This window comes from Pleurodeles waltl, chromosome 10, assembly GCF_031143425.1.
Source record: "Pleurodeles waltl isolate 20211129_DDA chromosome 10, aPleWal1.hap1.20221129, whole genome shotgun sequence".
In the NCBI taxonomy this organism is placed as follows: Eukaryota; Metazoa; Chordata; class Amphibia; order Caudata; family Salamandridae; genus Pleurodeles; species Pleurodeles waltl.
The window spans coordinates 916,322,073-916,349,304 of NC_090449.1; the positions used below are offsets into that span (position 1 = coordinate 916,322,073).

The 27,232-nt window shown below is 42.0% G+C and overlaps 1 protein-coding gene across 1 annotated transcript in view; it reads right to left on the bottom strand.

The window, feature by feature from the left end:
- Nucleotides 1-27,232, bottom strand: part of LOC138262461 (ATP-dependent translocase ABCB1-like) — a 691,566-nt gene that overhangs the window by 273,120 nt on the left and 391,214 nt on the right. Inside the window, exons 16-17 of the mRNA XM_069212356.1 lie at nt 1,146-1,229; nt 856-1,059 (exon numbers count right to left, since the gene is read on the bottom strand). Of these exons, the coding sequence (XP_069068457.1) occupies nt 856-1,059; nt 1,146-1,229 (288 nt within the window). The remainder of the gene's footprint in view (nt 1-855; nt 1,060-1,145; nt 1,230-27,232) is intronic.

Below are 27,232 nucleotides of genomic sequence, written 5' to 3' on the forward strand. Positions count from 1 at the left end.
ATAACTCTGGTTATAATTACTGGATTTTTGTTATTTTGGTATCCCACCCCCCTCAACTAATACTTCAGTCTCTACAGTAATAAATAGAGATTATCTGTACCAGAAATATACAGATTCTAATAAAACCCATGGTATCTGGTGGTTACCATGCAGAAATGCATATTTTCAACACATTGCTAGTTATCCTAACAACTGATTTCAGAAACTGTAAACGTCTAGAAATAAATAACAAATTTTAAAACTCCAAATAAGGTTGCACATTTTTAAACTGATGACTTCAAAAGCGATGAAACAATAATATCTAAACTCTTTAAAGAAGTAGAAAGAACGAATAACTTTATATAAAGAGAGGTAACTATTTAGCAGACAATCCTATTTCTGAAATCACCAGTTTATTATTATATATTATAAACAATTATATCCAATTTTTTAGACAATAGAAAAGAAAGTGTATTATGACTTTATAACAAGCAATTCGATTTAAAAAAAATGAATAAATGATATATGAGTTTAAACCAATTTCAATTGTTAAATAAAAAAGGCAAACACATTACTTAAAATCCAATCCAATTTCCTGATAAAAAGCCCACCTTTCACCAGTATGTACCTTGGCTGGAGGAAGCACCTTTCTCTGGAAAATCTTGTTTTACTTTTTTCCCCAAAAGTGGATAATTAGCCACAAAGAACGGCTTTTGCCACTGATAGGATATACTGTCTATTATGTGATAAAATGGGATAATTTACTTTTCAGTTCAATCAATCTAGATACATTGGCTGCAGAAAAACCCCTCTGAAATTTGATTTAATAATATGTTATTTAAAATTGTGTAACAACGAGACATCAAAGAAACTTACTCTTCCAGCTTCTTCTAATGCAACTTGGTCTTCTGCGGCATGTCCAGACAGCGATTTCGTTTTAATAACGAATGCACCAATCAAGACAGGAAGAATTGCAAGAACAAGTAGAGATAGTTGCCACGCATAAACAAACTCAATTATGATAGCTGTCAGCAAGGTGCACACAGTCAACGTTAGTGTCACCCAACGTCCTCCAGAAGCCTGGAAAAAATAGAATACTTAAGTCATTTACTGGTATGCAGTCGTCTGATTTTTGGAATAATATACTAAGGTCATTTGAGGCATACCCCTTTGGCTTGTGACGCATCTGTGGCAAGGCGAGTGATCCATACCCCTATTGCATTCTTGGGATCATCAAACCATCCAATGTCCTTGAAAAAAAAGATAATAAATAACATTCAATGGGAATGAATTTATATACAAATTGTGAACTTTCAAAGGTACAAAGTCCGTGGCATGGTTTTCACACTTTTGGGAGCATCTAGATTTTCGCAAAGAATATTTGAATGCATTTTCTGTTTAGTAATGATTAGTGTTCCCGTTTTGGTGAGCAGACTAACATATTTAATTTATATATTGATTTCTACAGTATGTGCATTTCCCCCTAACTTCTTTATTTATGTCCCACGAATGCAGGTTGTTATGGTCAATCTGTTCAGCACTTACCTCTTCTTATCAGTTTACCGATGACTGTTTCCATGTGTACGTCAATGTCACGCATTAAGATTTAGACTTAATTAGAGAGGAGTTAATGTATGTGGTTAATGTAAAATAAGGAACTGGTCTTTACTATGTACAGGACTGAAAGGTTCATCTCAAAATATGAGCTGTCACTCCATGTGTGCCTGTTTTCCGTAGCCCCAGGCGTCACAGGTGTGGTCAAATATTTGCCTTCTCCATGCTTGTCAGTCGGTTCTTAGTGCTAATGTTTCACAGAGTTTTAAATAAGGTAATGTACTACATGATAATGCATTGCACTACACAGGTTTGAGTGGAAAATAATATATTGCAGCTTGTCCAGAGGCTAACCACTTTGTAGAGCTCACTGAAGAGAGTCCCATAACGTACTTTCTACATTGGCACAACAGTTTATCCCATTCAAGCAATGTATGTTTAAATGGTTCAGTGTATTACAATGGGAGCTTTTGAAAAATTCATGATTTTACAATCTGCTATTTTGTATTTGTGATAAAGTGGATCATTAGTTGAAGTAGGTGGTAGTGCCCTCAAGTAAAACTTGTACCATTCCCCACTAGGACCAGTTACGTATCAATAGTATAAACCTGAATTCAAGCCTTGGTAGCTGTAGCAACAAGCATACAACTTTGATTAGGAGAAATGTGTAAAGAATGTATCAGTACCAAATCAGTTAAAAAACATAAAATACCACACAATAAATATCCTGCAATTTATAAACATTGAGAACAATTTAATGAACAAGTAGATACTAGAAAGACAATCATCTGATGTAGGGAACCAAAGATGTAATTTTACAAAGTTTTGGATGTTTCTAGAACCAAAAAGCACATAAAGACAACCATGGACATCTGGTCACGATAGACCAGGATAAAATCCAAATTAGGCCTATCTCGGTGTAGAAGGGGTGAGGCAAGGGGCCCTTGTTTATGCTAGCGGAAAGTTTACTTGATAAGTAATTTTTCTGGATAAAAGGCTTCATTGCTTTGGTTGTCAGTGAATCGGGCTCAATCCAAACAAGGGCTCATCAATGTCAGCCATGCTGAAGTGGAGGACCTTGGTGGGAGCCTCAGCTCTGGAATGCATTTCAAGGCTCTAGATGTCCAAGGCAGCAAAACTCTGAGCTGGTGAAGTCCAAAGTCAAGGTCCAGGAAGGCGTTGTTGTCTTCATGTGTGCTGCTCATCATTGGTCATGGTGAACTCCTCTACGTTCGGGCTTAGAAACTTTTTCTGGAAATCAAGATCCTTTCAGCGGGAAAAAAGCATTAAGTTGAGTCTGGCAGGCATTTCGACACTGGCGGCTGTGGCTTCAGAGTGGACCGGTGGCAGTCTCTGCTTCTTTTTGTGAAAAAGTTCTGAAAATGTTTTTAAATACCTGTCTTACAATTTTGAAAGCGGTGGGGAGTACACTCTAACATAAGCAAAGGGTCTAGGACCTTTTATTTCTACTTGGTGTTTCTCCCAGAAGCCTCCAGCATGGTAAAGGGCACATCTAGTTGGAACAGGTCAGATGGACTCAGCAAAGATTGCAAAGATTTGAGCTTCTTGCTGCCTTTGTTTTCCTGGACTGATTTACAACATTTAAACAAATACAGTAGAAGAAACAGAGAATTGAATAAGTATCTCTCATGCATTGATGAAAAATTCTTCAGACCAAGCAGAATAAAAGCTGCCAAAATTAGCTTATTTACAAAAGTGCACAATATGTTGGGTCAGAAGGCCTTTATACTATAAGGTAAGCAATACTGCATTAGTCAGGCAAACGTTGAATAGCGGTCGTGCCGATCCCAATACATGGCTCTGCCGGCCGTAGGAGACAGACAGCATTTCTGGAGACAAAGACAATTCCTTGGAAATGTCCCACATATTTGTTATTGATGCAGGCAGGGTTAATTGGTGAAAGTTGTAATAGAACAAACTAGTAGACTTAAAATCTGCATATTAAACTGAGGTGGAGCCCTGCCTAAATGCTCAGCTCTAGAATGAAAAGTGCAGTGCACAAAATGATGGTCTCATGTAGTTCTAGCCAAAGCTGAGTGCAGAGGCCACTGTGCACAATGTAGGCCAGAGGTGATTTTTACAAAATTCCTTCCATTCACTGGCACATAAGCATTTACTGCAATATGTCCCATTGATGTGCTCAATTAGCCTATGAGTGTGCTTGCATGGCACTTTAAGCATAAACATGCAGGAGCAAAGCTTGTGCCTACTTGTCGAGCTAAGGGAGATAACCAAAAAGTCCCTGTTACCCACTGGAGTGACCAGAAGTGCATCCTTTCATTCCAAGCCCTTATTGACCATTGTCTTGCATTTCCTGCAGTTTCTTTACAACCTTGATGAGGTATTTTCCAAAACAGAAGGAAAGTTGTATGTCCATGGGTAAGAAACAAGACAGGATTAGTTGCCTGCCGGTCCAAAGACCTCTTTGCATAAAGACAGGCAGCAGCATTGCTTTTATCTCCACTACTAGCTCCTTACAAATGCATATAAGATGGACTGGATCTTCTTTTCCATTCTCGCACAGCCAGCAGAGCATTACTGACAATGTACACTTCCAGGGGAGTAAACGTAGATGTGAGGGTAAGATGCCCAGCCGGTATCTCAAACTTTTTCCCTTGAGTAGATTAGAAAAGCCTGAACAGTGATAAAGTTGTGGTTCAACTTTACGTTAGCCTTGCAGCACCACCCAGCTATGACTTCTTTTGGCAACTACTGCCTTGTCCTTTATCAGAGATGTGTGATTGATGGTTTTCTTTAGTGTGGTTTTAAAGCTGGTAAGTGAGGCTGACATTGCCCACAGTTCCTGAAGTCTAAGTTTTGTTAAGGGATTATTGAGACATGCTCAAGCGAAGGAGCCACTTCTGGTTTTCAGTTCCACCCACAGGAGGCAATTTAAGTGAATTAGAACAGGCATTCTTTGTTTTAAACCAGCAGTTGATTACATACCTCTTCTGGGGAGAGCCCGTCTTTGGAGTCTAAACTCTAACATTTTCTGAGCAGGAGAGGGACACTTCGGAAGACAAAAGATCGTTCTGTAGGCCTTTGTGACCCCCCAGTCAGGTTTTACAGCATCCCTCCCTCGTAGACCCTCACTGCCGTAGGTTAGAAGCAGAATCAATTTTGCCAGGATTACTTGCAATAGTGAGGCTAAGTTCAGTCCGGACATTTTCATTTTTAGATTCTTTATGACTAGTGCGAGAGCAGTGCCCTTTCTCTAGAGGGTATCGCATTGCAATATAAAGGATCCTTTGTTGTCAACAGTGACACCCAGATATTTATTGAAGGACACCGTCTCAAGGGGTTGGGTGGCAATACACCAGCTTGAGATCTTCCTTTTCCAGCTACTACAGATATTCATTTAGTTTTAGCAAAATTCATTTTTAAGCCATTTACAGTGGAAGAAGCATGGGTGGCATTGAGAAGACGTTGCAGCCCAACCAGGGTCTGGTTTGTTAGCTCCAGGTCATCTGCGTAAAGATTTGAAATTGCTAGTTTGCCCAACTTAGGAGCATGAGAATTACATTGTTCCAAAGTTTCTGTTAGGTCAGTAAGAAAAAGATTAAATAGCGTGGGGGTGAGGACGCAACTCTGCTTCAATCGTTTGATAGTTTGTATGTGCCTTGAGAGATGCATCCCCAACCCCAGCTTAACTTGCACCCAGGTATACATATGTAGCGTGATTAGGAGCCTCAGGAGAGTAGGTGGTATTTTCAGTGCAACCAGTTTCCTCCATTACATGCCACGAATAATGTGGTCGAAGGTGGCCTGAAAGTCGATGAAGCAGAGGTGGAAAGAGGACTTTGCACCAACAGCTCCATCGATCAACAGGGACAGAGCATTATATTTGTTATGGCTCCCACATTCTTGTTGAAGCCAATCTGATTTATCAGGGTGATATTTGTTGCCCAGGCACAGGCTGTTAACTCCTCCAGAATAGTGCAGGAAAAGCATTTATCCTCATTATCGATTAGTGCCACAAGCCTATAATTGTTTTGTGCTGTTCTTATCACCATGCTTGTACATCGGAGAGATGATGGCCCCTCTCCATGAAGCTGGGATGTTGGTTTCTTCCACAATCTGCAAGAAAAATGGCTCCGGGTGCTCTGACCAATAGTTGGAATCTTGCTTGAAGAGTGCCGGAGGTATCTCATCACAGCCCACGGCCCCCTCCCGTCTTCCTTTACATATCTGCTTCTGAATTAGTTGGCTTGATATTGCCACTGTGGCCATAGTATGAGCTTGACCAACCCCTAGATAGCAGCAGGCCTTTCCTCACCCCACATTTGAGTGCTGTGGGGGGTCTGGTTGTCTGGCCCCTTCTGCCTCCAAGGTGCTTTGCCCCACTCGTCGGAGTAGAATTGCTCCTGCAAGAAAATCACACAGGCGGCTTCGGACAGTTGTGAATTCACCCCTCGATGAAATGGGAGTTGTATGACTTTACCTTCCCCCAGAATTCTGTGTGGTCAATCCCTTTGATGTTGCAGAGGAGTTATGCCCACAATGATTCATCTCCTTCCCTTTTGTATGTCCAAATTAGCTTTTTCAGGGCAGCCTTTCTTTGCCTGAGAACCTGATGCAGATAGATGTTGCTTGGTTGCCAGCTCAGTTTCCTGATGGTTTGCTTGATCAGTTTTTTGTATGCTTTTACTTGTTTTTGTTGTGAGAGGGAGAAATGACTCCTTTCTTTTTGTTCCATGTGGAAACCTTTTACGGTTGTAGCAAATGTTTCTCCAATTTCATCGGAGAAAGACTACCAATCGGCTAATGGATTTGGTGTCACAGCTTGCTGACCCTATAGGATATTCAGCTGCCAGGAGGGTGTCTATGGATGTGGCATTGTATTTGATTCTTTTATTGTTAATGGTGTATGCTGCAATCTGAGGTTCAACTGAAATACAGGTGGTTACAGACCTTCTGCTGAGCATGAACATCTGAGGATGATGGTTGCTAGAGGCCTCCACCACCAGTTGATATGAAAGGATTTTGTGGAAAAAATGCTAGGCTAATAAAGTTATAATTCAACGTAGATGCAGCCCCTAGGGAATGGAACGTTGCTGCTGGAGGGTCTTCATTGGTAAAGCGCCTATTTAGGCCCTGAAGACGGCAAAGATGTCATCATCAGTTGTTCCCAGGAGATGTAAGTTACAGTCCCCCGAGAGGATAAGGTTAGGGTCTGGTTCTTCACTCATCAGCCATTTGATTTTGCTGGTCCCCAGTTTGGAACCCTTTGCCCTGCCTTTGGGGGGCAGGTAGACCTTTACAATCTAGACCTGTGTATATTTATCATGGCTCTGGATCATTACTCTGACGTTTTTCATCTTGATGTTTTCCACTGACTTCATTTCTAGTTGCTTTACTTTTGTAATGCTTGTTATGGAAGCATAAATTGACATGCCACCTTTTGAGCGTTTAAATCTGGTGACTTTATGAGCCGGGACTTGGTGTTCTGTGAAGCCCTCCATGTGGAATGGCTGTTACAGTCATGTTTCCTGGAGAACAATGATATCAAAAGATTGGAGAAAGAGTGGAACATATATGTCCAATATTTTGTTTCCTAGCCCATTATTGTTCCAAGAGCAAATGCATATAGGGCATTGCTTGTGTGCCCATTTTTCCAAAGACGGAATGATTTTCTTAATCTGTGATCCAGTCGCAGCAGGTAAGCTTTGTCATGCAGTTATACTGTTTGGAGTGTGAGATATCCAGTGCCAACCTTGTGTGTCCAATCTAATTATATTTGTGCCTGATTGAGAGTTATGCCTTGTTGTTCCAGCTGATGAGGACCTCCATGCCCCCTTGAGAAGTAAATTTGTGTTTTTTTAAGTGTTTGAGACATGGTAGGCTGTTTTGTGGTTAGAAGGGGTCATGGGTAGCCCGTGGCATGGAATGGAGTCACTGTTATGCCCCATTTTAACAAAACTAGTTTTTCCAATATCTTCCTGGCTACTTCAGCAGTAGCCCATGTAGCTTTTGTTACTTCATTTGCTGTGGTGCTTCCAGTTTGCACAAATTCTATTGCCAGCAAGTCCGATGATTTCAAGTGGTTCAGATCCCTAGTCATTGCTAGGAGGCATTGGTTGTTTCCTCTGTTCAAAATATTGTGGTTTCCTTGTGATTTATATTCTGGTCGGAGGAGTAGGGTATTGGTGTTGAGGAAGGCATTTAAGGGAGGTGCAGTGGTGTGTTGTTCCTGCTGAACAAAGTATCTGCTCATGAAGTTGGGGAGAGGTAGATGCTATGTATCTGGAGTTGACTCTGCTGGCTGGATTGCCTCCATGGCCCTTCCTGCTGCTAGGTGGGCAGTTGGGTTGTAGACCCCTATTCATGGGGATTCTCCTTCCCCAACCCAGATTGGAATGTCAGCTTGTAGGGTTCCTGATTCTGACATTGCAGTCACATCCATTTTTTGCATGGGAAGCTCTGTTCTGGCACATCAACTACCTTCCTTATGGGGTGGACTGATACCTCACTCTTTTGGACACTGATTTTCTTTGGCCTGTCCCCTACTTCTGCCTGCTTGATGGCTAGATTGTTATCCTCTCGTGACTCCCTAGTGGCTGGGGAACTTGTGAGGTCCGATTAGAAGTACTGCATGCCTTTTTTTGTCGTTTCTACCCTTCCTTTTCTGTTTCTGGTGGGACCGTACATTGTTCCTTTGCTTGTGTGCCCTTAATTTGCCTCCCTGGTTAAGGTCTTGATTGCTTTCTGATCTTGTGCAGGGATCTACCACAGAGGTATTCAGTTGATTTACAGTGCTTTTGTTGAGGTGCTCATTCCTTTGCCTTGTGACTTTAGGTGCAGGGGAGTTGCAGTGCATTCATTGGGCCGCTGTTGTTGGACCTGGCTTTGACTGGCAGTAGATTGTGCTCGGTTCAGGGGAGATGATGGCTCTGGCTGCAAGCACAAGAACAGCCTACTTGCGATAGTTAGGAGTCAGTTTGAGCTTGCTTTATCAGGCGGTTTAAATCAGCAAGCTTGACATCTATATCTGCTACTAAAGCAGCTAAGGAGTTGAGGATAGATAGCTGAATGGCCATCTTGTCTGCCTGATATTGGAGGGCGCTCACTGAGAGACGCCTGGTGTTTAATAGGGATGGCCAGATGGCATCAGGGTGTTGATCCTTCTTTTCCCTACTTTGATCGTTATTCAAGTTGGTTCCTTGACTTGCTCTAGGCAGGACCCTTGGGAATTTATTGGGGTAATTTTGTAGGTATGATGTTAGTTCTTCCCAATCTTGGGTCGTTAGATAAAAGAATATTGCAGCTGGTGTCATTAAGCTCTTCACCTTTCACTCAGTTGCTTCTTCTTTGCTAAGACTTATTAGTTGGTGAGTTGACTTGACTGAGACCTGGACTGATGGCGTCCTCATAGGCAGGAGAACCACTGGTGTCTTGAACCATGAGCCTTCAACAGAGAGCCTCAGCCACCATCGGTTGCTCCCTCCGGGACTCTTGAAGGCTGTCGCAAGAGACGCTGAAGCTATGTGATCATTTTACCTGCCCCTCAGTACCCTTCTGTAAAACTGGAGAGTACTGGGCCATGGAGACCTCCGTGACCCAGGGCTGTGAAGTTTTGTCTACTGTTTTCTAGAGTGGGTAGAGTAGGAGACGATCCGTCCCTTCCTCGGCCTCTTTTGTGTCATTTATATCCTTTGAGCCACTAATCTCCATAAGTTCCAGGGAGCAGTTCATAGCGGGAGCCAATTCCCTGACAGAATTACCATCTGGCATTGGTATTATCACTTCAGGCTGCAGGGGAAATGGGAGCCCCATAGCTTCATCGTTGTTAGAGAATATCAGTAAACCAGCATCCTTTAGAATGGCAAATTTTGTATAGGTTTTTGGTTGATGGCTGCAGCACTTCACCCTCATCAGTTTCCCTCCTGAGTTGGCCCTTCCTGGGCCTGTTATTGATCTTGGGACTGCCAAGACCTGTGCCACATCCTGTGTCAGGTCTTTTGCCAGGTCCTGTGCCAGCTATACTAAAGGCTCCTCGCCCCTTCATGTCCCTTGACTGTTAGTAGTGTTGGCCCTCTGCTGACCTCCTTTCTTTCTACTGACTGCTGTGGGGACTGGCCCTCTTTCTCTGCCTAATCTCATGTTCGTTTGTCAGCCAACAGGAGAGCTGGATTGCTTTGGTGTCTCCTTCTGTAAGCAAGCAGGGGCTTAGCTTGGACGCTCGGTGCGCTGCCACATTCCTTGTACCTCCCTAGATCATCCTACGCATTATGGGGGGGCACAAGCAGGCACACTGCCACTAATTACTCTGCCCACTCCTCAATTAGTTGCTTTTAGGTCTCCTTCTGTTTGCAAACAGCAAACTAGGTCTTAGCTTAGCTGTTCTGTGCACCACAACACCTCTTGTGCCTGCCCTAGATTATCTTGTGGGCTATGGGGGCATGAGCATGCCTGCCGCTAGATGCAGTCTGCTCCTCAGGTAGTTGCTATGAGTTTAAACCACTTGGGGCCCTCAGTAAGACCAACCGGGAAGTCTGCAGGGGGATCAGCAGGGGGTCTCCTGTTTGCCCAGCAGCACAGTCCAGAGCAAAGCAGAGCGTTATGCTGGGTAGCATGAAAGTGCAGTCTCTGAAATGTTGTTTGTCTGTGTATTCATTTATTCCTGATGGGCGATCGATGTGGTTTCCTTTGACAAGTTGTCCTCGGGGACGCAGAGTCGCCAAGCTGCACAAAAACCTAGCTTTGAGTATGCAGCTAAAAAAGAGGGTTTTGCAGGGAGTTCTGTGGAGAGGATTGCTGATCCAGGCCTTCCTAAGCCTTAGCTTCCCATGCTTGAGGTCGCAGTTGCAGGGGTGTCCTGAGGACCTGGTTTGTCCCAATTATGTGCTGCCTTTCCACTCAACCAGAATGCTAAATAGGGGGGCACGAGCATGCACAGATTTATTTATCGTTGTTTATTTCATTTTGATGATATTGATGGTATTGTTAATATTGTTAATATTGATACTTTTAATGGCTGATGATGCTGTTGCAGGGCAGCAGATGGCAGTGGGTGCCAGGCACAGGCAACGGTGTGAATATGTGTAAGCGGCTGGTAGGGCAGCCGGGCAAGCGTGAGTGCAGCAGGTCAAAGGGTATGGGCTTGATCTACCCTGCAGATGACCCCCCTTGGGCAGGCAGGCAGGCAAGTCAGGGGAGTTCAGGAGGCGGCCAGGAGGAGCCCGGGAAGAACCTAGAAGCGGGAACGAGTGAGCAGGTTAGCCTCCGCATGCGAGGGAGTTGGCAGCCCAGCAAGAAGCCTCAATGCTGCTCCGCTCATTCCCAGTGCTGCACACTGCACCTCACCACTTCGGACCTTTCAGTCCTTCAGTTGTTCGTTTTCCAGTGTTCCGGCAACAGCAACTACCATCTTTCACTGGGTGAGTCTTCTGCAAGGCCCACCTCGGGTCTCTGGTCTCTGGATAACACTCCTTACTCAGTGCTTCCACACCGCCTCGCCTTCAGATTCCGCTGACTGACTTCCAACTTCACACCTCAAGGGTGTTGGAACGAGGTTTCTGACTCCCGCATGGTAAGCTCACTGAACAGTGTCCTTGTGTAGCCACTTTAGTGTACATTTTGCCCCCCTCAGTCAGTCATTATAAAGATGGAATAAACACAGAAAGAGAAAGGAAGCGAGGAAGATCTGCTGTTTGAAGGCACTGAGAGAGCGTAGTTTGAATATTACATATATTAGATATGAAAATGCTCATACTTATATCTAACAATGCTGCATACAAAAACGATCATAAAAAAATTATTTGTTTAAATGTATTCTTAACATGATTATAAGTGTGAAGTTATTATCGTGCACATATATTAATGTCAACCGTAAGAAATAATTGCTTGCAATATGATTAATTGAATATGTTAAAACCTACGAAAATCGCATTTGTATTAGAACCCATAAGTTAGCATGAGCCAAAGGCTTAGCCTTGTAGCTCTCATATTAAAGCATATTCTCTGTTTTCCAGTGTGCTGACTCGTAAAGGGCCATGACCCAGCATTTGTTCTTCTTCTTCACTTTATGTGACAATGCTAAATTTTCTCATCCGCATGCTAGCTGCTTTAGTATAAGTTTTATATGTTTTGCAACAATATTAGAAACATTCAAGAACGATTTGCCATGGAAAAGAGAACTTTTGACCTGATGAACGTGCCAGAGAATGAAGTAACCCCGGATGTGCCACCTACGAAGACGTCAATTATAAAGACCAATCAAAACGTTATAATTTATCGTGGGGTGACAGTTTGTATTACCTAATGTATAGTTTGATAGGTTAAAGATAGTGGGGTATAACGATTATCCAATAGAATTTCGGGGGAATGTATTGTGAAAAGGGATAAAAACTCATGACACAGATGGGTCATCAGAACTAGGTAGGGAATTATATCAATTGCATCCAGAAACTCTGTCACTCTGTTTGGTGACTTGAGACTTAAATAAACTATCCTCATCCATAGACTGTCCTTTACATTTCTCCTCCCTATGAGGGAAGTGTCCCCTGTCCCTTTAGACGAAGCTGACTGTTGGCGATCTAACTGATGTCCTGAAGACGAAGACTGATCCTGTATGCTGACTTATTCCGAGGAGGGTAATTATGACAATTGCTATTGTAATTTGTCTATTTGCTTTTCCTTTCTAGGTACCAACTAATTTATTTTTGAATAGAGACCTTAGTTAGATGTTTTCTAAATTGGTGTTCTAAATTGTTTTGCATGAAGCCCAACATGCTGATGCTAATTAGTGGTTGAGAGTAGGTATTTATCCTGACTGACACAATAAACAAGACTGACATTGTACTGTGCTGAACTGAGATGTATAAGTTATTATATGTATTCTAACCTATGTTTATCTTACGTTGGTGCTTTTATGTTCGTGATCTTTGCATTGTCAAAATCTTATCATAGTTGCCATATCGTAACTATGCTCTTTTGCTTCTTGGTTTTGAGATTGATACTCTTATTGTTAGATTGTAATCAATAGGGAATAAAATTCACAAAACTTCAAGAAAAGGTGTGGTTATTTATGACTGAAAGGTCATGGTTGCGCCAACAGTTTAATGAATGTCTTTATCCAAAGTAAAGTATATTGTGGTGATATATGTTGATAACATCATTGATATATTGCTTGACATATTGATCAGTTATCTTGTTCTACGGTGTCTCACCACTGGGTCAAAAGATTCATCGGCCTAAAACGAGTCCCAATGTGTATAAAATTGTCATAAAGGGACGCGTTAACAGCACAACACAACCAGAAAAATAACGGGGAAACAAACGTGGAAAACTGATTCTAGAATAAAAAGAATGTCAGTCTATGATAATGAATGACAAACTCATGTCTAGCATGTAGGACGGAATAACAGAATGGCTAAGCAGTTGGAGGGTGATCACAACAACACCTTTAATTCATAATGTTGCTTAAACTGTGTAATAACACATCCTATTTAATATTATTAATAAATTGATGCAGCCAGTGTATTATAGGTGAAGGATCATGGATCCTAGCCAATCAGGACGCAACACACACAGCATACGAGGTGACCATGCACCCCTCAGACCAGACAGCTGGACAAGAACTCACTGGCCAACATTTGTGCCCACACCAGGTTGAAGTCCATCTGCCTTCTCTCTGTAGAATTTATGTTTGTGATCTAGGACAGCTGTTCCCATTTTATAGTTTTATGGTCCCCGAGAAGAGAATGGTATAAAATGTATTCTGAGACGACATATTCTGAAAGGCAGTCCTCAGACCCATTCTTTGATTGCTCTCCCAGCCATAATGTTTGATTAAACAAACTGTTTTCTGCTCTGCCAGTTGCCTCTTGTCTTTTGTTTTTGTAAGGTAAAAATGCTTTTCAAGCAACATAATAATAATAATAATAAGAAGAAGAAGAAGAAGAAGAAGAAGAAGATGAAGAAGATGAAGAAGAAGAAGTTAAAAAACCTCTAAAAGCAAAGGTGGAGAGAATTACCAAATTACAAACTAAGGGCCAGATGTAGCAAGAAAAACAATTGTGACTTGCAAATTGCGAGTCATACCAACTCGTAAATTGCAACTCGCAAACTGGTATGCAGAAAGGTGTCTCAGACACCTTCTGCGACTCGCTATGCGGTCGCAAAGACCCACCTCATGAATATTAATGAGGTCGGTTGCAAATTGCGACCCCATAGCGAATCCCTGCACTCACAGGGATGGTGGCCTGCTGGAGACAGCAGACCTCCATGTCTGTGACTGCTTTTTTTAATAAAGCAGTTTTTTTTTTTTTTTAATTGCAGCCCGTTTTCCTTAAAGGAAAACGAGTCGCAATTCAAAAAAATAATGAAACCATTTGGTTTCATTTTTTCAGAGTAGGCAGTGGTCCATTGGACCACTGCCTGCTCTGAAAAAATCTTTTCAGCGACATTCACAAAGGGGAAGGGCTCCCATGGGGACCCCTTCCCGTTTGCGAATGCGTTACCACCCACTTCAAGTGGGTGGTAACTGTGAGTTGGTTTGCAACCGCATTCACTGTCACAAAGCAACTCAGCATGGCGATGCGGTCGCAAATAGTAAGGGAACACCCCTTCCTATTTGCGAGTTGCATCCTCAAATTGCGAGTCGGTCCCGACTCGCAATTTGAGGATAAGCATCGCGATGGCCGTTTTGCATGTCGTAAACTGCGTTTTTCGCAGTTTGCGACATGCAAAACGGTTCCTACATCTGGCCCAAATTTCCTTATCAGAATATCAGTGCAAATCCTTTAAGTAACGTGCAAATAGGCTTAAATACATATTGTTAAATAAATTCCTACTCAATATATGACTGGTATGTGACTTAAAGAGCCTTTTTTTAAAGTGGTCATTCATTAAGGGCAACATTGCTATAAACGATGATAGTCTAGCAAACAAATCTTAGAATCGTGTACTTCAAAGCAGATCCCAAAAGTGCATTGTTCATATAGGAACAAATAATCTCAACATTTCCTAACAATGGAAGCATAGCTAATAGTAAATCATTTGGCAGATTTGTTTCATAGGTCCTTGAACTCTATATCTGCTAGTTCAAAACAATCATTACTGTTGATAAAAACATGTGCAAAACATTCAAAAAAATTGTGCAAACTAGCTACAGAGCATTCTCTGATTCTCATTGTTCAACCCTGGATGAAAAGTCAGTACTGATCAGTGAAACGTGTGCAAATCACTCCCAAAACTTGCACAAACTTGCTAAGGAGCATAGCGTTAAACAATTCTCTTTGTTTAACTCTCAAATGCAACAAACCTCAGGAAAGATAATTCAGAGTCCCTTTTGAATACCTAATTGGTAGACTATCAACAAATAATCAGCAGTATTCCCTTATAGAAAACCATATCAAGGTAAAGTAGACAGTTTTTTTTCCTAAGCCTCTCTCTAAAATGTAACAAATTGACAAGTGAGTGGGATAGAATTACTTGATAAACATAAGATAAGTTACTCCAACTTCTAAAAATAAAGCTTGAGCAAATTCTGAGGAGCGCTCAATAGGCTTGGGCAAGTGCATACTCTAGGCAATAAGGACCGGATTTCAAGAAAAGTGGCGCAGGGCGGTGCTACGCCAAAATTGGCAGCACCACGCTGCGTCACTTTAGAAATGTAAGGATGCACCGCATTTAAGGAAATATGGCGCACACCTGCGTTTCCCCCTGCGCTGGCGCTAATTTTAGCTGCCAGCACCAACGCAGGCATTCTTGCAGCATCGTGCAAGAATGTCTGTGTTGAGGGGTGCAATTGTTTATGAGCGGGAAGGTACCCTTCCTGCACATAAACAATCACTTACGGCGCTTTGAAACTTCTGTGTGTGCTGCACAATGCAGCACACACAGAAGTGCCAAATCGTCATTTTCAAATCATTGTTTATGTACAGGAAGGGACAACTTCCTGCACATAGGTAATAATTTCGGGCATTTTGCTTTTTCTATGCGTGCGGCAGAATGCAGCATGCATAGAAAAAGCAAAAAATGAGGAGGAATAAAAGGATTCCTCCTCGTTGCGCCCTGCTAATGTCACCCCTGGGGGTGATGTTAGATTTTGGCGCTGCCTCAGGTTTAGAAAATTTCATAAATCTGAGGCAGCGTCAAAATGCAATGGGTGTTGCAGCAACACCCAGTGCACGCCCCTTCCATGCACAGTGCTGCGTGGGAAGGGGCCGTATTTACAAGGTGGCATTAAGCCACAAAAAGTGGCTTAATACCACCTTGTAAATACGGTGCTGTGCTTAGCGCCACAGGAGCGTCACAAGGGTCCTATAAATACAGCCCTAAAGTCTGCTGTGGATAATCACAGAGGCCACAGTTATTATTTGGCCTATCGTGCAACCATTTCGGAGTTTTGGCCAGATGTACAAACCATTTTACTGGTGACCGTTTGTGACTAGGAAAATGCATTTTGCCATGTACAAATGGCAAAATGTGACTTGGTAACTTCCTACCAAATCACATTTTGCTTTTGTGATTTGGTTTTAGGAAGAGGTGTGTTTAGGGTGTACCTTCCTAATACCGAATAGCAGTGGCATGTATGAATGGTTTGCGACCGGAACACGGTTGCAAAACATTAATATTTTACCGACTTCATAAAGGAGGCAGTATCCAATTTGCAAAAGGCAAGTGGTCCCCAATGGCCCTTTCCCCTTTGTGAATGAGGGTGAAAATGCTTTTTAGGAGCAGGTAGTGGTCCCATGGACCACTCTCTACTCTTAAAAAATGAAAACTGAACTTTCTAATTTTATTTTTGTAATGCATCCTGTTTTCTTTTAAGGAAAACAGGCTGCATTGCAAAATAAACTGTTTATTTAAAAAGCAGTCACAGCCATAGTGGTCTGTAGAACACAGCAGGCCATCATCCCTGTGAGTGCTGACAATTCCCAATGGGTCGCAAATTGTGACCTGCCTCATGAATATTGATGAGGCAGGTCCCTTGTGATCCATTTGGACATCATTGGCGTAGTTTGAGCAATCACCATTAAAACTTACAAATGTTTATCATGTTTAGGCTTTGATGGGTATGACAGGTTTCATACATATCCATCAAAGGTGGGGGGAAAAGTTAAAAGGGGCAGCAAAAATAATTTTTATGCTGATAATGTTGGCAATCTTTAATGAATCTGCATGATATTTGGCAGACTGTTATCACATTAAGCCAAGTGTATGAACTGCCTCCCCCATGTCAACAGTACCCCCAATGTGAATGACTATGTTGGTGGATTAACAGGACTCCCATAAAGAAGTTCATAGTGTAAAGGCCTACCTAGTTTGTGCCACCTCCTTGGACTCATCTTAGTACTTCACACAATGGAAATGCCAACTCTAGACTTCAATGTGATCACCTCATGCAAAAACATCCTCAAGAAACAGATTTATTTTTTACAGATTTCAATAAAATCAGGTTCTAGATTTGCCGCTATTGACACCATTACTGTAGATACACTATACATTCTGGTTCAATATGTGTAAACGTTTAGTGATTTTGTTTTAGCTTTTGCTTTCTATTAGAATAAATATTGTGAATTGACAAATAGTATATTTGGGAGTAAATTAGGTCATTTTTGAAGGAATTATGGTTTGTACAGCTTATTATAAGTTTTGAATTTCAGGGACTTTTATAATTCATTTTAGATCTATTAGAACATCACTTGTCAACAAAATTAGGATAGTTTGCCTCTGCATCCACTTTCCCATGGGTATCCCCCAACAGCCTATGGTAAACAATAGTAATGTTGAAATGGTTTGGTACTGGAAGTGATGCTAATGATGACAATTGTGTGGTAGGTGTTAAACGTGATGGTTTTGTTGGCAAATGGATTTTGTGGTAGTAACGGTGGTGGAAATCATGGTGTTGATAATAAGGTTTTTGGAGGTAATGGTTGGGCTTATGTTGCTGGAAATGGTAGTGGTAATTGTACTGGTAGTAATAGTGGTGTTTTATGGTAGAACCGTGTCTTAATGGTGATGATGTTGGCAATGGTGATGTAGAATGAGTGTTAATCATGTTAGTGGTGATATCTGTGTTTGTGGTAATGGTGTTTGTGATAATAATGATGGTGATGGTATTAGTATTGGGAATAATGGTTGTAGCATTAATAATCATAAGTATGGGTCATGGTAAGGGTTGTACAACATGTACTGGCTTTGGTGGCAATGTTTATTGTATTGGTGTTGGTGGTAAGGACACTGCCAGTAACGCTTGTGGTGATGGTAGTACTAGGGGTGGTTATTATGATTGAAGTGCTGATGGTGGGAATAGTGACAGTTGTAATAATTGTTGTGGAGTAGAGGCCTGTAATTGTCCCTTTTGTTTAAATTACAACAAGGGCTATTTATCCCTTTCCCATGTGCAAGGCGAGGGAAGAAGTGGCATTTCACTTCTCTTCTCTTCCTTTAGCAAGATGAGGGGAATTGAATGCATAACCCCTCTCAAATGGGCTATACAAGGTGAAAAGGACATGTATCCCTCCCCTCATCAGTGGGCTGGGCAAAGTGGTTGACTCTAAATCCCCTTATGGCCTTGGGAAAGGTGATGAGTGAGAGGTAAATCCACTGTGCACTTTTCAATTGCCCTTCGTCCCTTGGACTAAGGAAGAGGGCACGGATGCAATAAACCGCTCCAGTGCCTTAGTTCCCCTAAATCTGTTCTTCTCATCTTCTCATGTGCTTGTCTTTCTATTTGTTTCCTTTTTTAAGTCCTGCTAACAGACAGATGTAACTGTCTGTCACAGTTCTCATATTACTAACACTCATACACATTCATATATACAAACAAACGTACATACCTACATTAATACATAACGTACAGGAGAGTGAGCTTAGGTTAGCACCATTCAGCTGGTGGCACTTTTTAAATGTTTTCACTTGTTGAGTGGGCTGTTCTTGCAGTTTTATGGAAGGTTACATGGAAGGTTACAAGGGGCGTTACAGACTCTCGTGATAATCTCTCCACTGTTCTGCCTACCACCTTGCTGTCCAGCAGCCAGAGCTTCCCAGGATTTTCCCATCTTTCCCTTACTGCACACTTTACTGGTCAAAGACCCTTTTTTGTATGTTGGTTTTGATAGTGCTTGTTGAATTACAATTCAACAAGCTTTGGCAATGCAAAGTACAGCAAGCCACAGCTTTTTTGTTAAACAGTAGCTTCTACATGGATACAGCCCTGCCCACCACTCAATCATCGGTCAGGTACCAGTGGAAACAGTTCAACATCTCTTCATGTTTTACAGAATAGTTAGTGTAACGGTGCACTGTCAGGTGTCATGTACCTTCTGCAGTGCCCCCTGGAATTGGGTGCCACAAGATAATTTGTCTATGGTGACCTCTCCCATCCTCTCTGGGCTTCTACTCCTTCTGGACCTGCTTCTGTGCATGTTTGTGCTGTCCTTTACTGCTCCTCTCACACCAAGTCAGCACTCCTCACTCTGAATCCACTCACTCTTCCCCTGCTCTATTCTGCCCAGCTCCTCTTAGCTTGTCCTCGCGGGTTTCTTGTTACTGGCTACCTGGCTTCTCTCAGCCCCATCCTCTCTACAGGAAATGAGAGACCATGTGAAGGCTACTCTTGCGTAAGGTCAAGGATGCAGTGGACATCTTTGCTCATGGCCTGAAACAATATAATGAAAAATAAAAACATCACAAACATTAGAGCCCTTTTGTGCCTTTACTGACCTAGGGCTGCTGGGAGATTAGACACAAAGGGGGTCATTACAACCCTGGCGGAAGGCGAAGAACCGGCAGTAACACCGCCAACAGGCTGGCGGTCTTACTTTGTGGAATTATGACCATGGCGGTTACCGCCATGGTCATCCGCCAGTTCTCCATTCCGCCCGCTGGCCTCGAGACCTGGGTCTCTATATCGCCGGCGGTATTTGGACCCGGCTTACCGCCGTGGATTTCCAGCGGTTTGAACCGCCATGAAATCCATGGCAGTAAGCACTATCAGTGCCAGGGAATTCCTTCCCTGGCACTGATAGGGGTCTCCCCCACCCCGACTCCTTCCCCTACCCCCCCACCACCCCTGCCCCCCCCAAAGGTGGCAGGGCCCCCCTCTCCACCCCGACCCCCAACATCACTTCACCCATACTGTTGTGTTGGGATGTACTGTATCGTGGGTTGGAATTGTGGGCTGGAATGCACAAGAGGGTGGAATGTACGGGAGTCATGGAGACACCACGTCATGGATGGTGAACGCGGGTGGAACGGGAGGACGGGGGACAGTTGAGGAGGGCAGAGAAGGAATGACCTGTTCTGGCTTACGGCTTACAAATAAAGAAGAATACCACTTACGAAGTTTGCTGTTTCTTTCCTGGATCGAAGGAACACACCACAACAAAAAGTGGCGACGAAGGTGGGATCGGAATCCAGCGTAATCCAGCGTTTCCATTTTTGGGAACGAACGCCGACGAACGCCGAGGATCTTCGAGGAAACTGGCTAATCCTTGCAGTGAGCCGGGCTTGTGAGGGTGGAGTAGCAGTGCTACAGTGCAAAGTTTGCTTCAGGACATAAAAAGCAGCACGCGCGACGTCCGTTGGGTGCTCGAGACAAGTTTCACATACGCACGCCCTTACTGGCGCGTGCGTTGCTACGAGCTCAACGTCAATGCGGCATGACGCACTGTATGTTGACGGGCGTCGTCAAGGCAACTGCATAAACAGTCTAGGAAGTTGCCAAGCAATTTATTTATTTTTTCTCTTTATGTGACGTCGCAATGAATTGAGCTACTTTGTTTCCAAGAAGTTCCCTTACTAGTGTGCTGAGTCGAACAAGTTAAAGTTAAAACAACCACTAGGACCTACGGAGGAATATATATATATATATTTAAAAAAAAAAAAATAATAATAATAAAATAGCACTACTATAACATTGTAAGGAACAGGTCAGCTCCTATCATCACAATGGCACAACAGAATTTTAGCATAAGCCCACCACATGCATTTTGGGCTTCAGGTACTGAACCCTCAATCAAATGGACAGAGTGGAAGGATTACTTTACTAATTACATTGAGGCTATAGACGAAGGAAAAAAAATGTCTCCAGAACAGAAAAAAAGAATCCTGTTACATTCGCTTGGTCCAGTAGGATTGAAAACGTATAGTAGAATGCAGAAAAATTTACCTATTGGAGATGGAAACATTTTTAATGCAGCATTAATGGATCTTGACAAGTATTTCGCACCAAAAGTATGCATTGGCATCACACGTTTCAAATTTTTTCAACGCAAACAGCATAAAGAAGAAGAGGTAGATGATTACGTAGTGGAATTAAAGAAGTTAGCCATTGATTGTAAATTTGGCATTTTACATGATGATCTCATTAGAGATCAATTAGTCATGCATGCTCGTAATCAGTCCATATAGGAACGCCTATGGATAAATGGCGATGCACCACTGGAAGATGTTCTAGCGATTATTCGTAAAGCTGAGATTTCGGGAAGGTGTGCGACGGAATTGAAACCTTTGGATAAAGAGGATTGTAGTGTTTTCAAAATAAATAATCGCAAATCAACATCTAACTACAAAGAGAGAGCATCAAAAAAAACTCCAACGTTCAGCTACAAGGAGAAGGTAGAACACAGAGATAAAAGATGTTATTGTTGTGGCAGTAAAGAACACTTGGCATTTTCAAAATCGTGTCCCGCTGCGAAACAAAGGTGCAACAACTGTGGCGTAGTTGGCCATTTTGGCAAAGTATGTCAAAAGAAAAGAAATAGCGTTAAATGCGTGTATGAGAATAAAGTCAACAGCGATACAGAAGACGAATGTGAAAATATTAACATGATCAAGAATGTACAGAACAAATTCGTATTGAACATTAATGGAAGTTATTTGTCAAAAAAACCAATGTGCGAAATGAAGATTGGAGGGATAGATATCAATATTCATGCTGATTCGGGATCGCCATTTACCATAATTAACGAGAACGTGTGGGAAGATAAATTTTTGCCAAAAGTAGGGAAACATTTATTAACTCCTGACATTGAACCGGAGAGTTATACGGGCGAAAAAATCAATGTACTTGGGTACAGATGGCTAGTTTTTCAATTCAAAGGAAGGAGTGCCAGAGGTAAATTATATGTAGCAAAAAAAGGACCTTCAGTCCTGGGTTGGCAAGACCAAGGTAGATTACATATGATTTTAGATCCCAACAGTGAGGATAAAGTACTTCTGGCAGATTTAGGAAATTCAATGGAAGAGGAACTGGAAAAGAAGTTTCCTAAAGTCTTTAACAATCAACTCGGGAAACTATGCGGGTTTGAGCATGAGATTGTATTGAAACATGATGCACAGCCTAAAGTACATAAATTACGACCTGTACCTATAATGGTAAGAGAAGAAGTGTCGAACTAATTGGAGAAATTGGTACAAATGAACGTAATTGAGCCCATTGAGAGCTCGGAATGGGTTTCACCGGTGGTCGTAGCACGATGCAGTAACGGGAAGATCCGTCTTTGTGTGGATTTGCGTCACCTCAACAATAACATTGTCATAGACCAATTTCCGTTGCCAAAAATTACTGAAATGGTATCCAGTCTTAATGGCGCTATTGGTTTTCTAGTATTGACTTATCAGCGGCGTACCATCAGATTCCTCTGTCACTACAATCGAGGAAATTAACAACCTTTATCACTCATATAGGGTGTTTTCAATTTAAAAGAATGCCTTTCGGTTTCGCATCTGCCGCTGCTGTTTTCCAGCGTTTGATGCACAAACTATTTGGAAAGGAAAAAGGAGTAATGTTCTTCCAGGACGACATCCTTGTGTTTGGAAACAAAAGAGAATGTCACGATGGTAGAGTGCAACGTGTGTTACGTATTTTGGATGACAATGGATTGACTGTTGAAATGAGTAAGTGCAAGTTTGCAGAGAGAAGTGTGACATATTTGGGGCACGTTATTAGCGGCGAGGGAGTTAAACCTAAGCCATCTTTAGTAAGCACTATTAAGGAAATGTCACCACAATCATGTAAGGATGACGTTAGGTCATTCTTGGGCATGGCAGAATTTTGTGCAAAGTTTATTCCAAATTTTGCAGAGAAAGTATTCAACATAAGACAACTTCTTTAAAAAAATGCAAAATTTGATTGGAACTCAGAGTGTGACGTGGAATTCAAACATATCAAAGAATGTTTGTGCAAGGTCCCTAATTTGAGTGGTTTCGATCCGCAACTCCAGTGCTACTTGACCACAGATGCGAGCGATAAAGGTCTGGGTGCAGTGTTGTCACAAAAGGATGATTGTGGTACGGAGAACATTATCCTGTTTGCATCTAGATCTTTGACATCTGCTGAGGAAAAATATCCCATTATTGAAAGAGAGGCACTTGCTTGTGCGTGGGGTTTGGAGCATTTTCGTTCATTTGTGTGGGGTAGGAGTGTCATCATCCAATGTGATCATAAACCACTAATGAAACTTTTGTCTTCAGAGGGTAGCGTTATAGCCTCGCCAAGAATTGCGAGGATTTATATGAGGATGAGAGAGTACATTTACAAGATGGTGTACGTACCAGGGAAGAAGAATGTGTTGGCTGACTGTTTCTCTAGAATGCCATGTCCTTTAGAAGAATGTGTGGAGGACCCTTGGGATCAGTTTAAAATAGCGTTTATTTTTGATTCAGTCTTACCTGCTTTAAGTAAGGACAGGTGGGAAGTGGAACAAAAAAAGGATGAGGAATTGCAAAGTGTGCTAAAATTTTTGCGGGTAGGGTGGCCCAAAAAAGATTTATTGTCTGAAAGGAGTAGACATTTTTGGGAAGTCAGAGCGGAGCTATCTATAGAGAATGATTTAATTTTGAGGGGCAATAGGTTTGTTCCTCCTAAGAACTTACGTGCAAGCATCATAGAATTATGCCATGAGGGTCATTTTGGGATAGTACGTACTAAAACAATTGTTAAAGAATATTTTTGGTGGCCAGGAATTGATAGCGCAGTGGAGAGAATTGTGCGTAATTGCCATGTGTGTGCATCTGCTGACAAAACTTTACACACTTTGAGACCACCTATGGATCAGAAGTTAGTTCCAGTAGTACCTTGGGAATGTGTGGCCATAGACTTAATGGGGCCTATTGGAGAACAGCAGGAGTATTTGGTGGTCATCATGGACCTTTTTTTCAAAATGGCCTGTGTTTAAAGTAGTTAAAAAGGCTGATACTGCATCTGTGTTGGAATGTTTGGACCAAACATTTTGTTCGGAAGGTATTCCGGCTTTACTCTTAAGTGACAATGGGGCACAATTTGTCTCAAACATTGCTAAGGTTTATTTCGATAGAGTTGGAGTTTCACACAAAACCACTTCATTGTACAACCCTAGTGGTAACGGTTGTGTTGAGAGGTTTAACAGAGTGTTAAAGGGAGTCATTCAAGCAGCTATGAGAAAACAGTACGATTGGCATACGGCTGTTTGGAAAGCGGTTTGGGCATATAGGGTAACAGAAAACGAAGTTACTGGCATTATTCCATTTGTTGCCATGAGGGGTAGAAAGCCTAGGTGCAAGTTTAATCCAGCATGGTTATACAAATGTGGTATGGATTTTTGGTCTGTGAATGATGTACGTAGGAGGATGGAAAAAACACAGGATAGAAGCAAATCATATTTTGATAAGGCTCATGGTGCGAAAGAAACCCAGGTCAAGGTTGGAGATTGGGAAAGAATTAAAAAACCTTTCAAAGTAGTCAATGGTGAGAGCCAATATTTTGAACCGGAACAAGTAAAGGAGGTATTACACAATGCTGTGAAGTTACAAAATGGAAAAGTGTGGAATTTGAAACGGATTGCATTATGTCCAGAAGTACATGAAAGTGAGGATGTGGAGAATCTAGATAATAAGATGAATGACCCTTTTGGAGTGGATGATGGTGAGACCTATAAACCAGGCACACCAGTTTTGAGAGACAGTAATTGTAGTACGCTTGAAAGTTCCTATAACGGATCAACCAGCGAATCGAATGGTGGCGATGATATGGAAGGAATTGGTGAAGCAAGGGATCAAATTCAGAGTAAACAAGAGTCACAATTGGTTTCACAAGAGTTGAAACACAACCAGATTTTGGACACTGACAAGAGAAGAAGAAATTTACCTCTGTGGCTAAAAGACTTTGTTTTAGATTAAGGATTTCACTATTTAGTAGTTCTTCTTTTGTATTTCCTTTTTGGGGTTCTTTTGTTTTATTTATTTTTTTATTTTTTTATTTTTATTTTTTTCTCTTTCTCTTTTTCATTGTATTAAGGAAGGGGGGTGTGTTGGAATGTAAGTCTTAGTCAAGTCTTATTGAACCAGGTCTTATTAAGGAAGGGGGATGTGTTGTGTTGGGATGTACTGTATCGTGGGTTGGAATTGTGGGCTGGAATGCACGAGAGGGTGGAATGTACGGGAGTCATGGAGACACCACGTCATGGATGGTGAACGCGGGTGGAACGGGAGGACGGGGGACAGTTGAGGAGGGCAGAGAAGGAATGACCTGTTCTTGCTTACGGCTTACAAATAAAGAAGAATACCACTTACGAAGTTTGCTGTTTCTTTCCTGGATCGAAGGAACACACACAACACATACCCACATGACACGCACGCATGCACCACCTACATACTTACATACTTACACGCACACACGACGACATACATGCCTACATCCACACACACAGTCACACATGCAAACCCACATTCAAACATACACGCACACATCCATAGAGACATACCCACAGACATACACGCACTCATTCCCATACACACAACACCCCCGCAGGCATACACGCACTCACACACCCCCTCTACATACACACCCCCATGCACCCACAAAACACCCCCCCACCCCCACTCCCCTCACAGACGATCAACTTACCTGGTCCGACGATCCTCCGGGAGGGGACGGGAGCCATGGGGGCAGCTCAGCTGACACCACACCACCAACATAACACCGTCCAGCGAATCACAGGACGTGATTCACTGGGCGGTGTTCTGTTGGCGTGGCGGTGGAGGTGGAGCAACCTCCACTTCCCTGCCTCCCGCCAGTATGGCTGTTGGCGGCTCTCCATCCGTAAAAGGACGGAGAGCTGCCAACGGTCATAATAGGCCGAGCGGCAAACCGCCACCAATGGCGGTCTTACGCACGGCGGTCCCTCGGCGGTCGAGGTCAAAATGACCCCCAAAATGAGTAGGACAAGCCTTGGTTCCATTCATGTAATATAAAATATACCAGCAAAAACCACATGCGTTCAGATGTTGCATCTTTGTTAATACTTGGACAATGTTGGAGAGAAGATGATAAATGGTGTGAGTAGAGGAGGGTGATTCTTGTGCTGTATTAATAGATTTGTGAAAATAGTGACATAAAGTGAGAGAAACAAGAAAGTGAATATGCAGCTCAAATGATTTCATTATTGGAAATCTGCATATCATTCAGTTATCTTCATATTCAGACCCCCAGGGAATGTCCATTCCAGCCACAGAAGAAGAGAGCCTGGAAATGGGTGCACAGGTTTTAACTTAGGTAAGAGGCTGTTAGCACCTTTCAGTGCTGTACCAGGAATATAAGGCTTGTGGTCTTTACCCCTTTAACAACCAATAATGTTAAAATAGACTGGAATCAAGTCACTGTACATTTTGGTTCTAGATCAGAATTTTATGAAAATATTACGCGAGATGGTGCAATGCTGAGGAACGGGGGCCTAATTCAGAAACTGCTTACTACTTTTCACTGTCCACAAACCTCGTTTTTGTAGTAACATATACTTTAGTGGTAGGTTCAGCACTACTCATGGCCAACCACTGGTACTGCAACACCCAAACTTAAAAAACAATGAGGTAGTTACTTAAGATAAAATCTCATGTGAAATAAAGTTAAATCAAGTTATTTAGAAAAGATAAAAATATAAATATAAAGGAATGTTAAAGCAATATTTAAACATAGTAATTATTTATTATTTAATTATACAGTATAAAGTAGACTAGTGTGAATATAAAAAAAATATTGAAACAAAAAAAGGTTGCTAAATATTTTATAACTAAATTGCCTATGTACTAAAAATGTACACATCATATTCATCCATAGAATATGTCACACACCATTATGTCTGGTGAAATATGGGCTGAGGAAGGATTCCACATATAGTAAGTGTCAGACCATGCATAAGAGAGTTCTCTATCTCTCCAATAAGTAAATATTGGCAAGAAGTATTCATAAACATATCCAATGTGATTTACCACACCATTCAGCTGACACCTAAAACAGCCTAGCTGGCGGTTGTGAGAGACATCCAGGTGGGAGTTTAGAAGTACACTGCACTTGCATTGCTTCTGGCAAAAGAGTAGGTCACCCAATTCCAGGGAAGTGATTTGATGCCAACACCTAAAATTTGGTTCAATGACTGCATACTGTGATGAGCAATTAGAATTTTATAAGAAGGAGATTCCACATGGTTCAAGGCACAGGAATATTTAGGGACCTCTACAATCTTTGTCACTTTGATCTGACACTGACTTCACCACAGTAAAGCAACATTTTTCTGAAGCTGTATTGTAAATAATATTCATTCATTGAAACACACATCTACCTACAATAGCATGCCTGAGCCTTTACACAACATATGCACCTTATGGTTGATGTTGATAAATTGCCTAGATTTATGTAATTATCTGAGCAAAGTTGTGAAAATGTGTACAACAGAACACTACTTAGTGTAAA